The 14,482-nt window shown below is 45.7% G+C and overlaps 1 protein-coding gene across 2 annotated transcripts in view; it reads right to left on the bottom strand.

The window, feature by feature from the left end:
* Nucleotides 1–369: 369 nt before the first annotated feature.
* The window catches only part of LOC114573499 (prospero homeobox protein 1), a 35,434-nt gene continuing 21,321 nt past the window's right edge, over nt 370–14,482 (bottom strand). For both annotated transcript variants that reach the window (XM_028605732.1, XM_028605733.1), the window contains exons 4-5: nt 13,514–13,708; nt 370–598 (exon numbers count right to left, since the gene is read on the bottom strand). In XM_028605732.1, the coding sequence (XP_028461533.1) occupies nt 413–598; nt 13,514–13,708 (381 nt within the window). In that variant the 3' untranslated portion in view covers nt 370–412. The remainder of the gene's footprint in view (nt 599–13,513; nt 13,709–14,482) is intronic.

Raw genomic sequence — 14,482 nt, 5'->3', positions numbered from 1 at the left:
ACTGAGGAACGTCTTCCACACACTGTGGACTTTGTTAGTGTTGATCATAAAACAAGCCAAACGGATGAGGGTTCACACGGTCCAAAAAACACCCAATAAGGTTAGGGTCTCTTCAGTTCAGAATCATACAAAAACAAAACAAATAAAAACCATCTTGATAATTATCATATAAGAACAACAACAACACAATAGCTAGGTCATTTAGGAACTGCCACAGGCTTCAGATTGGGAATGCTACTTCATAACTTTCATACATTCAAAGAAAAAAAACAGGAAATCAAAAGAAAAGTTTTGGAAAAAAGAAAAAAACAACAAAAGAGAATATTTTGAAATTCTATGAAATCAGAGAAAATAAAAAAAAAGCGCAAAGCGTGGAGCGAGGAGGAGGAGGAGGAAAAGGAGGAGGAGAAATTTACTCGTGTAGAAGCTCTTGGAGACAGTTGGGGGACTTGAAAATCTCTGGGACTTCGCTGTCCAGTTTGCAGATGACCTTGTAGATCGCCTTCTTCCAGGACGGGTCCACGTCTTTGCCGGCCACAATGGCGTTGAAGAACTCCCTCAGTGTGATCTCTGCCACCTCCAGAAAGCGTTCAGGGACCTTCACAGACACAGGAAGGAAAGAAATGATTATTCATCTATGGAAGAATACTCTACGTACATCTATAGAAACAAAAGTCAGCGTTTGAATACATTACTCCTCTGTAAGGAGACCAAATCATTTAGAATTGACTCAACGCTTGAAAGTGATTTGTTTTACGGTAAATTGCAGAAAGTTTCATTGGGTTTCTAAAATGCGTGACTTCCAGCAATCACTTTTGCAGCAGTGTTTTCTTGCATTATTCCCAACACTGTTATCTCCTCCCTTGTAGAACATGTTCATATTTTTTACAGTGGATGTAAAATCATAAATCTCCTGTCTTTTGTGTATCTACTTCCTTAAAAGCCAATTGAGGTGTCAGCCTGAGAAAAGTCACTTCTTGTGAATTATCAGGTTTCTCACACCTCCCCCTTCCCTCAATGCAACATGGTCAGCGTGACATCTTTATGAGTCCCACTGTAAATCTGTGACCAAACAAGAGAGCGGAGCTGAGTGAAGAGCGGCAGAGAGTTGCTGGCGAAAGAGGAAGTACTAAATGCTTTGGGAGCGGGGAGACACGCCGCCTCTTTAGTGTCCCTGACAGCAGCGCTCACCGACACCATGGAGATGATTAGTCTGGCAAAGATCTGTCACACCTTCCCCTAGGCCAACACTCTGTCACACACACACACACACACACAGTCATGGAGGCGCAAGCACACACACTATCGCACACACCTCCTTGTGCCAAGGAGATGACACATCCTGTACTGTTACAGAGCTCTACATAATGCTCGCTGTACACACACAAGCTGTATTTAGATGAGTCTTATTCCTCAACTAAAAGCTCCAGGGCGACGCAGCCTTCAGGGGTCACCTGCTTGGATAATGCTGACTGTCTCCCTGCCCGCCTCCCTTGATGCTCGCACACACAAATTGTCACACACACACACACACACACACACACACACACACACACACACATACAGCAGCAGCAGCTTGCCCAAATGCCTGACAGTGCGCACTCCGCTCCACTCCTCTCATCCAGTGTCCTGCAGATACTCATCAGGAGTGTCAGGACACAGCAAGGTTAGTGGCCGCTGGAACACACACACACACACACACACACACACACACACACACACACACACACACACACACACACACACACACACGGGACAGCCACCCGCCCCCCCTCGGGGTGATGAATGGAGGCTAAGATGCCCGTGTGTCTGGTGTGTGAGCATATCTCTGTCCACTACTGCACTGAAAAGGTGAGTCGTGAATAAGGAGCTTGTGTGCGATAGTGTGTGTGTTTGACACAGAGAGGAAACACACAAGCTAACCCAATTCCCCAAATATTGAATTCCCCTCTGGTAGAAGTGGATATAATTCATTGTTTGGGCTGCTGTCGTCTCTGAAATGCTGGCACAATGACCCCGGTGCGAGGGCAACTGTCTGTATGCGTTGTAAGTGCCTGTGCGGGAATGCGCACCCTTTTCCCACAAGACCTCACTAACGGGCGAATGCAACGCTAGCGCCCTAGCTGTTAGATGCAGGGAGTGCTGCATTACTAAGAATATTCCTGCATGGAATTTCTCCTGACGTTTTGACTATAAAAGGACAGCAAAACGCTGACTGCAAGGAGAAAGCAATGTCAAGGAGAAAAGGGTATTGGTATTTCAGATCCTCTTGACTGAGAGAGCGAGAGAGTGAGAATGGGAGGGAGGGAGAGAGCGGTGGCAAGAGAAGGAGGGGCTGAGAAGAGTCTAAGGAGAGAGAGTCGAGCGACAGAACAGAGGGAGTTATTCCTGTCCCAGAAGCCTTTGTTTCGCGAGTACATGTGAATTGTGTATGTGAGCAAGCTGCCTACTGACCAGCAGTGAGCCCTAACTGTTCGCAACCCCCCCACCCCTTGTTCCACTCCATCCCCCCCTAACTCCCCCCTTCTTCATCTCTCTCTCTCTCTCTCTCTCTCTCTCTCTCTCTCGATAGGGTCAGCTGTTGGGCCTTTGTTCCAGAGGCATTGTGGGGGATTATCCACTGTGGCCGTTCATTCGCTCGGCTGTCCGGTAAATGGGGCCAATCGCGTGGCTTACAATCCTTCATACATTTTTCATAGGGCTTTTTAACAACTTCTCAGCAGAGCCCAAAATTAAAGGACAGATGTACAAAGAGGGGAGGAGGGGAGGAGGGAAGGAGCAAGCGAGGCAGGAAAAAAAGTAGAGAGAAATAGAGTAAGGGATGGAGGACTGTGTGCGTGTGGAATGATGACTTGAAAAGGCCAACAAGGTGACTGAGAGTTCATCTACACTATGCCAGCTAAATTTGAAAACACACCATTTTTTTATTTTGGTCCACATTATGCCAGTGTTTTTCTCATCTGAAAACAGAGCTTCAGAGCGGACAAATCCGAAAACGCCATCTTTTTAGCATTTTTTCAATGTGGAAATAAAAGCTTTTGGAAAATGATGACGTAAGCCTGCTTTAGTCATGTTCAGCGGCTGACAGATAACTGCCTGTCACCTCTAACTTTCTCTGTGATCACTCATTTTAAATGTTAATATAGACAATCACACGGTACAGGTGCATTTATGTTTATTTTACTTCACAATCATGACATAGTGATTTGACCAGTGTCTCTGTGCAGTAGCGCAGGAAACCCTGTTCGCCTCGTCAGCAGGGTGCTTTATAGTCTGGGATCAAAACACTGTTTTATGGTTTCTCAGGTAACTACTAATTAGAATAACTAAATTGCACGTTTGCATGTAATTAAATATAGTATAAGTGATGATGGAAAACAGGTCTGAGACTCAGAAGAAAAGAATAAAATGTCTGTCTGTCCCACTCTTTAGCAGATGTTGGCTGTGTTGCACAGTTTTACACAGTTTGCCTGAAAAAAGAGGAGGGACAAGAAGAGATTTAACCATTTTCCTGCTGTTCACATGTTTCAGATGAGATCTTTACGAAAACAACCTACAAAACACCACCAGTGTGACCTCCGAGGTTGACCTCTTCATGTGTCACACACAGACACAGACACACAGACACATACACAGACACACAGACACACACACACACACACACACACACACACACACACACACACACACACACACACAAACAAACACACACACACACACACACACACACACACAATTGATAAAGTCGTACGACCCTCTGAGAGAGGTGCAAGAAAGACAGAGAGGATTGGTGTGTGTGTGTGTGTGTGTGTGTGTGTGTGTGTGTGTGTGTGTGTGCGGGGGGTCCAAAAAAAACAAAAGCTTTCATGAAAAGGGATATTATTGTGGCTCTACCCCTGTGTAACACAATATGAATGGAGGAAGAGAAGAGGAGGGGAAAATGGAGAAAAGAATCAGCTATACTACACACACGCTTCCCTAACCTTTGCATCATGCTGTGTGTTGGTTAAATTCCAATCAGGGAGGAAGGATGAAAGAAAGAGAGAGAAATAAAGAAAGAAAGAGGGACTTCTCTGACAAGAGGCAGCGATGAGGCAGTTAATCACTCTCATTCACTGACTCCCTCGCTCTTCCCCACAACTCTCTCCCCCATTCTCTCCACCTCTCTCCATCTCGCTCTCTCGTGACAGGTTGCTTTGAGACAGAAGGATAAGCTCTTTTTCAGAGAGAGGGAATCGGATTTCCTGCTTTTTGATGAGATAATAAAATATGACAGAGGACAATAGGAGCCTGTGGACGGCTTGCTGGGAGCTATTCACTCCAGCAGCGGCCCCTGTCTTAAGACTGCTTAGACAAACGTTTAAAAAAGGTAGCCAGAGGCCCAAGCCCTCGAATAAAGGCTACTGTTACACACACTGTGCGCAAGTGTGTGTGTGTGTGTTTGTCTTTGCATGTGTTTTTCGGTAAAGCCTGAGAAATCTCTTCTCTCTCGATGACTCAGGGTTGAGCTGTTTGTTTGGCCAACGTGTTTCTCCCCTTTGCTTTTGGGAACTGTCAGGAGATGTATTGCACCTTCTATTTGCACAGCGCTGGCCAAACAAGACGAGACCCTGGAAGATAAGGCTGTGTGTGTAAGTGAGTGTGTGCGCTAGTGAGCTGTAGCCTTGAAGGATGAAATGCAGGGACACCACATAAGCCCCTGCTGCCAGCCAGGTTAATTCCTAACCCCAACTCAGCCTGGGAATACCAACACTTCCCATGCTTTTTGGTCATTGTGTGTGTGTGTGTGTGTGTTTGTTTGTGAGACCGGAATTTATAGATTTTGTAATGCACTCAATGCCATAGATGGGGTCGTCTGGCATTGATATATTTTTCTTTACAGTGTATCTTAAGAATATTGTCACTTCTGCTGACAGCGAAACATATGTTTCAAAACAAGAGTTGAAACTGAAGTTGAGCAGGCCTGTGACATTTCAGTGAGTCAAGCCAGAGCTTCCCGAACCTCTAACACACACACACTCACACTGCCCGTGCCTCACGTATCTGCTCTGATCAATAATCTACAAAGGCCTTGATAAGCCCTTGGCCCACACTGTCACTTGGGCAAACACAACCCATGTCCCCTTTCTTCCTTCTCCCCACTGTGCTTCTCCCCAACCCCCCCTCCTGCTGATAAGACTGTGCCATGGCTGAAGAGTCCAACCAACTAGCGAGGAATAGAACAGGCAGAGTCGCAGTGGATCCTTCGTTCGATCATTTCCTTCCCAACTGCTTAATTTCTTCATTTTCAAAAACTTTCACTTTTTCTAAATTCCTATCAGATTCTCAAATCTCTAATCCATGAAGTGTGCTCTTTTCTCTGTGCTTAGGCGACTACTGGGACGGGAAACGGGCCTCAAAGCTGAGCAAACACCAGCCACCCTCACTCCACTGATAGCCTTGAAAACATGGAGCCTTGAGGGGTTGTTGTGTGTACATGTATGTATGTGTGTGTGTGTGTGTGTGTCCTGCTGTCTGGTGTGTGTACGTATGTGAGCATGATCACTAGCGTCACATGGGCTCTTCTCAAGGTGCACCTCCACCGGGGAGTCAAGGATAGGACAGGGTCAAAGACACTGATGAAGTCACTCTCCTATCCCATCTTTCTTGCTCCTCCCTCCATCTTTACTTTGACCTCAACCCCCCCACCCCACCCGCCCCCCCCACCCCCCCACACACACACACACACACACACACACACACACACACACACACGCAGCAAATTCACATCATAGGGCCTCTCTTATGACATGTATTTCCTCCTCTCTTGCCATCCCCTCTCTTTGCCTTGCTTTATAGAAATTGGGTGTTGTGTTGAGGGTGCTAGCTTTATAGCAAACCAAGCAACAGACAGAAAATTAATTGCAAACAGCAGGGGAAGCCAGAAATCACAGTTCAAGCCCTTGTTTAGAGACTTAAAAATTCATCGTCTGAGCTTGTATGGCAGACACAGGCAGAGAGAAAGCGTTCCAAACGAAGGGGGGTCACAGAGCGCTGTATAGGGGCCTCTGGAGGTCAGGAAGTCAACCTGGCTCACAGAGACCGAGAGAGCAGGAGGCAGCAGGGAAAGAAAGGAGCAAGGGAGTCTGGAAGATAGGAACAGGACATCTGGAGAGGAGGAGAACAGAGGGAGGGAGAGGAAGAATAGAAGGGTGGGAGGAAGTAGGGTGTGTGTGGGCGGACAAACAATAAAGGATGGGGAGCAAGGAGCTGCAACGAAGGAGGGAGGATGGATAGAAGGAGAAAGAAAGGAAGGGCAAGTGAGGGAACAAGATGGCAGGAGAAGAAAGACAAATAATAAACTGCAGATTGGATGGAAGGAGGGAGAGTTTGGTATCAGCAGGGGAAATGGGAAGTGTGTGTGTGTGTGTGTGTGTGTGTGTGTGTGTGTGTGTGTGTGTGTGTGTGTGTGTGTGTGTGTCTGTGTGTGTTTGTGTGTTTGAATGGGGGGGTTGCTTTGACACATCTGCAGCTCTGATGCACGCCCTGGTCATTTTGGCATGAGTCCCTTTGCCACGGTTCATTAGTCTCACACACACACACACACACACACACACACACACACACACACACACACACACACACACACACACACACACACACACACACACACACACAAAAAATGGTCCAGAAATAATGACATAATCAGCAGCTGTGCCACAGAGCAGGCTGCCCCTCACAAGGTGACCAGGGACAGAAGGAGGGAGGAGAGGGGAGAAGAAGGGAGGAGGAGGAAGAGGGGGGAGAACTGGTGAAAAAAGCAGCGAGGAGAGAGAATCAAGTGTTGGACGAGCAAAGTGAGACGATATGTTTGTGTGAGCAGGTGAGAAAAGGAGAGGGGGGGGGATCATGTAGTTCTTCATATTTAAGTGATTTCTTGCTACCCCTGGTGTTCCCAGGCTTAACACACTCACAACAGCTCTGGTCATTTAATCAGTGCACAGAATAAAGTGGCTTATTCTCACATACACACATACATATGCGCACACACACACGCTGTGAAGAAAAGACCTGTCAGGCTATGTCAAACGGGGGCCCTCAATAGCCCCCGGCTATTCACTGAGAGGCAGATGATCACACTCTCTATTCTTTTCTTTCCCTAACTCTTCCCACTAAGAGAACTAAAAAGCCAAGAAAAGTCGCAAATTATGCTCATGGCACTGCAAAGTCCGGGGTAATATCCGAAGATCTGTACATTTTTTTGCCATAGAGACCATCAGAGGTGCAGTGAACGCACTAGTGTTGTTACCAGTCTTTCTTTAAAGGGTTGGTTCACTCCACCAAACACATTTCTCACTAAATTCTTGTGGTACCAGCCCTTTAGATTGATTTTATTTGCTCTAGTTTTACTACAGAACACTGTCAACTATTATCTACCAGTATCATCATCACCAGTATACTTTCTTTTTTTCTTTTTGGGTAAATCAACCTTTCAAGCTTATTAGCATCACAAAGTTATTACTTCTCCCAGTCCCAGACTTTAGTTTAGTAAAATTACAACACAAGTTTGGATGAGAATCTGCGTATAATATTTTCATGGTGAATGTCTCAGTCTGTATCTATGATCATCTATCAAATCTGTGATTCAGTTCACGTTGAACATGATAAATATGAACATAAGACGGCGCCTCCCCTCAACTCATCATTACTGTCTTAATTGTACCATCTCTGTAGAAACAGAAGCTGCTGTGTTTGCTGGCTCTGGTGGGAAAAGCAGGTGCAAAAGCACATATACGCTGCATGATTGCATACAAGGACAGCGTGTACTCTACTTATTATGTGTTGCTGTATGTGACAAATGTAATGTGCATGCATGGTAAATGCACATGTAAGGGAGTTTGGTGTATTTCAACCTTTTCTCAGTGAGAGCGATAGAGATTAGGGAAATGACAGTAGATACTGTAGATAGGGGGAGAGAGCGGGTTAGGGGTGGTGTGTGTGTTGTGTGTGTGTGTGTGTGTGTGTGTGTGTGTGTGTAGTTGACATAAACCCACTGGCAAATTGTATTGGTTGTATTTTTGGCAGCTCTGAACTTAAATCTATACCGCCAGCTTTTCATCTCTCTCCCTCTATCTTCTGCCTCTTTTTGTCTTCAATCGCTCTTTAAAGAGAACCCTAGAGCCTTTTACAGAAAACACCACACCTGTGTGCAAGTGTGTGTTTTTAGGTACGTATGTATGTTTATACATGTTTGTATCTGTTTCTGTGCCTGTGCATCCAGTGCAACGGCCGTGACCTTTTCACCTCAAATTCCCTGCGGTCGAACCCCGGTCAAAGACGTACCCCACACACACTGTGCCCTACGTGGTGATAAAACCAAAAAAACAACAGGAATGAAGGAGTGCAAGACAGGGAGGGGAAAAGCAGGAGAAAACAGACATTAGCCTCTCTGGGTGGAGAACAAATGGAGCCCCGAGAGGGACGTGAAGAGGAGGAACGAGGGAGTGAAGGGGGAAGGAGAGGTGAAGCACACAATGCTATGGGGCACGGCGGTTGGACAGACAGCATCTGCTCTCAGCTCTCTGTGGCTCTGGTAATGGATGGAGAGTTGGAGAGAAACCGAGAGAGCGGGAAGGAGGGAGAAGGAGAGACATCGGTAGGAAAAGCTGGAAAATAAGAGGGAGAAAGAGAGGATAATAGAGGGAAAAGGCAGAGGCCGCATGCGAGGGAGGAATAGAGATGGGTGAGGGAACAAGAGCGAAAAAGTCAAACTTTAGAAACTTTTCTTTTATTATTTTGTCACTTTGGATGAAAAAACAAGTGTGTGTCTGTGAAAGGGCGTTATCAATTCAAATGGAGGGATGACAGACGGATAGACAGACAAAAGAGGAAGAGGGACAAAAGGAGTGAGACTTCTTTCCAATAGGAGAAAGAGCAGCTGATAAGGGAGGACACACGATACCCGCGTGTGTGCGGACAAAGGCTTCTCACCGTTTTCGCTGCTACCTCCTTCTCACATGGAGATCATAAGGACTTCCTCTTTTAAATGCCGAGGTGTGTGTGTCCTCTGTGGGAGGAGTGGTCACTGACAGAGGAAACTTGGCCTAGTCTGTTTTATAGAAATCTGAGAGTTTCCCAGAGCCATCATAAAACTGCCTCTCTATCAGACCCCACCTCTCTCTCCCTCTCTCTAACCCATTACCAGGTCACACACATTCCTGTCTTATAAAAGATGATGTGTGTTGTCATTGGGGGTTCAAAGACAGACAGAGGGGGCTGTGGAGTAAAAAGAAAAGGACACTAAGCGAGAGTTTTCACTTGAATCCTCACATGAAAGCGCTGCTCGCTCAAAGTCAAGGCTTTGGGAGGCAGGGTGTGTTTCGGAAGACTTTGATGGCGATGGACAGAGCGAATGAGAAGTGGAGAAGAAAGAGAAGAAGAGAGGGGATCAGGAGGAGGGCTCAGAAAAGAGGAAAGTAGAGCCGGGGTCTAGGTAATTAACGGCAAGCTCTTTAATTACCGCTGGTGTTCATTGTGCCAGAAGGAATGTGACAATTATGCCATTAAAACTTCCTAATGGGGGGAAAAAGCAAGGGAGATGAAGGGGGGGATAACGGAAGACATGCAATAGAAGAGCATGAAAGAATGAAAGGAGAGAGGCAACAGAAGGAAGAGAGAACGACGAGAGGGAGTGAGGGAGGAGGGATATGAAAGGAAAAAGGGAAACAATCGCGACAAAAGAGGAGCTGGGAGGGAGATGGGAGCGTATTAGGCCTGCACAGTGACAGAGCAGATTAGCATCAAACAAGAAAGGCCACAGACGTGTGTGTGTGTGTGTGTGTGTGTGTGTGTGTGTGTGTGTGTGTGTGTGTGTGCGTGCGTGCGTGCGTGTGTGCGTGTGTGCGTGTGTGATCACTGAAACAGAGGATATATTCATTCCAAAGACGCCACCAAGGTGGATGGAACTTTGATGATGCAGAATCTGACAAAGGGAAAACTCTGTGTGTGTGTGTGTGTGTGTGTGTGTGTGTGTGTGTGTGTGTGTGTGTGTGTGTGTGCGCTTGCTGAATCTGCGTAGGCTCCTGTTTCAAGTGGTGGTGCAAGCAGGTAGGGGAGGAAGGTGAGGAGGAGGAGGAGGAGGAGGAGGAGGAGGTGGAGGAGAAAGGGGAGAGATCCACAGAAAAGGGCCTTGGGGGCATCCTGATACACATCCAGTACATTTCCATCTCCACATTACCTCTATGACTCACACAAACACACACACGGACACGCACACACACACACACACAACAGAACAACATAACAAATGTGTCCGTGCACATATATAACACACAAAAACACACCATTTCCACACCAACATAAAAAAACACACAACCCACGCACCGGCACTCACAATCACACATGGTCTCACTCACAAATAACACCCACACACACACACACACACCAAAAAGCTACACACAAACACTTACACGCAGAGTCTTCGTGCTCACCAAGGCGGTTGGTTTGTCAGGGGGGTTAGAATTTGCATGGCTGGGCAAATTTTCCTTGTGCTAAACTCTAATCAGCTCCTGTATCTCTCAGACACCTGCCCAGCAAAAAAAAAACCTTAATATGCAAAACACCTTCCCTCCCTCCTCTACTACTGCACCTCCTCGGCCAACAGAAGACTTATTCACCTGGCCTCTCACTCTTTTCCTCTCAGTCTGTCTTCTTGCAAATTTTCACATTTATGTATGCAAATAGGCTGTTCCCCTTAAGCCTGTTTTAACAGTAGCTTCCTGGTGCCATGAGAAGAATGATAGTTTTGTCTGAGATGTGACAGGGAATTTGTCTGAGGGAAAAGATGGCACGTTACAAGTGCTGCATTTTTTGTAGGGTGTCTTCCTAGAGGTTGTTTTGTCAATTGCTTTTCTGTGATCGGTTATGTGAGTCACGCAAACCTGTCTAAGAATCTTATGGATCCATTTCTCTGAAGTGAAACACAGTGTCAGTCAAAGATATATACTTGTGTCATCCAGTTTACATTTTGCCCAACTGCTCTGCAATACAACCCACATTTTTAAGCACAAAGTAAAACCTGCGCTGAATGAAAGTCAAACAAATATGTTTTGCTTATTGTTTCTTCTCTTCAGTGTTTGTCTGTGGAGAATGATGCATGTGTATGTTTGACACTAGAAGTCTGCTGAAGGGAGAAAGTTTCTCCGTGCTCACTAAAATGATCTGACTCAAACACATGTAAGTACAAGTTTGTCAAGTTGTGGTCCACAATGTAACTTAGGCAGGTGTGATGTGGAAACTCCAGTGCACATATGCTGATGGACTTTTCGGTAAAGCGGGAGACCACCTGTGTCCAGCAATAAACAATATTTGCATATTCATAGATTCTGGATTATTGATAGGTGTAATTTTAAGTAATTAAATTTTTTTTGTGGAAAAGAATTTGAGTATTTATATAAGTCTTAGAACATGTCTTTATCTTCTGTTCTGTCAAACAACACAGGGCCAATATCAAGTTTGTAAAGCTGCATTTTTGAAATATTATTTACTTCTCATTCCTGTTGTGGGTGTCAGGTGATTTACCATAAGCAGAACATAATTTGATATGAAAACAGAAACAAGACTCTAAAGGAAAATACACCCTGATTCCAGGATCAGGAAAAATAAAACCTAAATGGTAAGAACAAAAAAAATACAGTGTTGATACTGTGCTGTGCTTTTACCATTGGTGGTGTACAAATATGAATTTTGCTGCACCTATTGAAGGTCACTCTAAATGAGTGTAAATGCAGGGCTAGGTGAAGGGTCACTTTCTTCTTGATTTAAACGTATTTCCCTGTCACTAAACAAATAATTCAGTCATGATCAGTCACGAGCAGCTGAACAGAAGAAATAGTGTCATTTTTCTTTGTGCTTTGCTCTGATGGACTTTGGGCTTATTAAGACATCATATATACAAGTGCCTCTGCCTGCCAGAGTCTTTCAAAGCCTCCCTCAAGAGGGCTGAAGATGGATGTGGGGATGTGTGTGTGCAAGTGTGTGTTTGGGTGCACGCAGAGGAGCCCCAGTGGACAAATAACGGACAGAGAGAGATAGACGTAAACAGAGAGAAAGAGAGTGAAGCACTTTAAATGTGAGCGCTGCAAAACTCCCACTGCTCGCAAGGGCACTTCTCTCCTGCACGTCATCTCTCTTTCCCCCCCTCTCTCCTTCTACCCTTCTCATTCCCCTCGGTTCCCTTTCCCCCTTCCCTCCCTTCATCGCTTTCTCCTTTGTCTCCGAGCTCTCACCCTCTATCCCCTATCTATCCATCTCTCTCTTCCCCCTCTCCCCCTCTTTCTCTCCCCTTCCTCTCACTAAAACAGTAGGACGCTTAACCTTGATAACAGTGAGATTTTTTCCCCCCCTCAAAGTGACACAGACCCACACACACACACACACACACACACACACACACACACACACACACACACACACACACACACACACACACACACACACAGGAGAAGTGCTTTGCCAGCATGCCAGGCCGGTCCAAGGGACGGCTGTACCCTTCGAGGTGAACAGGACACTGGGAAATGCAGCAACAACAAAACACTCACACACATACACTCACTCTCTCAGACACACATAAACCCAGATCACTCCAGGTCCTTCTTAACACAAGCCTTTTAAAGGTCTATTGTCAGCCGACATTGAGAGAGCAAAGGCGATCCTGAAACACACACACATTTACACACGCACACACGCACACATGCGCGTGCGCACGCACACACACACACACACACACACACACACACACACACACACACACACACATGCACAGTGGCAAAAGGAGAAGTGTGAAAACATGAAACATATTGTGAAGTTGCCTGCTGAGAATTTATGATTATAATACACTGCAATACACATAAACATCTCACCACAGATAGGTAAATGAGGATGGGGAAGTAAAATGCAGCTTCTCAAAAAGAAACACACACACACACACACACACACACACACACACACACACACACACACACACACACACACACACACACACACTAAGATCCACTGAGGAAATTAACAGTGAGGAAGAAGTAAAACCAGCGGTAAGGTTTCTTCCTCATTGGATGAGAGTTCCTCACGTCTTTAGGGCTGAAACCTGTGATGCACGCTTTAGAAAAAAATATTTTTTTCATATTATTGCTGTCCTGTGAAAATCATGTAACTCCACATTTAGTAATTTTGAATATTCCCGGTAAACTGAAGGATTAAGTTGAAAGTGAAAAATGTTTTCACAGGACAGCGACGATATACATTATATAGTAGTACAGTATGCAGCAGGATGTATAAGAGACTTAAACTCAGCATTGAGAACAGTCACAGCGGTGTCAGAGAGGACACAGTGAGAGGGTGTCACACTACCCATCTGCATCACGAGGTATCAGGTGAAATTCATCGTTTTTCGATATGGACCGCATCAGTTCTCAGCTCCTCCTCTCACATACAATGATTATTTTTCTGCTAAACAGTTGAAAGTGTTGGTGTTTACCTCAAAGTCATTGGCCTTGTTGTAGTGCATGTTGAGGGCTCGGAAGAGCTCGCTGTCGCGGCTGACGCCCAACTCCTCGACTCCAGTGACTCCATCATTAATGGCCTGGCGGGCAAACTTCTCCATCTGGATGTAGTAGAACTCCCTGAAGTTGCTGAACCACTTAATCAGCTGGGAGGTGATGCAGCGATTAAACTGGAACGAGAGATGAGGAGGAGTTAGCACTGCTTAGGTTGTCAGTATTGTTGTAAAGAAGAGATATAAATGGGATCTGTAAATATTGTTCATGCAAGCAGTGTAGAGGAGAGCCTGTCATGTCAAAAGCTTATTAAGCCACTGGATTTGAGAAGACGTGTAAGGATGATGGTGTGTGTCATTTCACACCAGGGAGTTGAGATGTGAGGTGATAACTTAAAAGACCGTGAAGTAACCGAGAGAGAAAGATAAAAGACGAGAGCAAGAAACAGGTCGTGGAGGGAGGGAAGATAATAGAGACATTAAGTAAGACAGCGAGAACGGGTGGGGGGAATTGGGGGGGGTGAGAGTGTGTGTGGTTCATCCTCCCCACTGGGAGCAGACCTCCCCCCTATCATAACCCTGAGAGTGGAGAAAGAGGGGGGCCGAGACCGCAAACACATAATTGACCAGAAAAACGATTAAGTCATCATCTGAAGCGCCCTGGCCCGCAGGGGGCTCAAACATGTACTTAACCCCGTTCACCAATTACACCCTGATTCTCGTCCCCTCTCCGCACCTCTCAGACAGAAAAAAAGGAGAAAAAAAGAGCAAAATAAAAGAAATAGAAAGAGAGGGAAAGACAGAGACGATAAGCGCTGCAGAGAAGGCTGTGGCTATCTAATCTGTGCCGCTTGACTGGATTCAATAGGGCGAGGTAAACCTATTAAGAGCCTCGGCTGGTCCCGGCTCTTTTTCCGCCTGGTCTCAACAGTGAAAACACACTGTCTAAAC

The sequence above is a fragment of the Perca flavescens genome, chromosome 18 (genome assembly GCF_004354835.1).
Source record: "Perca flavescens isolate YP-PL-M2 chromosome 18, PFLA_1.0, whole genome shotgun sequence".
NCBI classification, from domain to species: domain Eukaryota; kingdom Metazoa; phylum Chordata; class Actinopteri; order Perciformes; family Percidae; genus Perca; species Perca flavescens.
The sequence above is the reverse complement of the archived record's forward strand: the minus strand, read 5'-3'. Positions and strand labels throughout refer to the sequence as shown.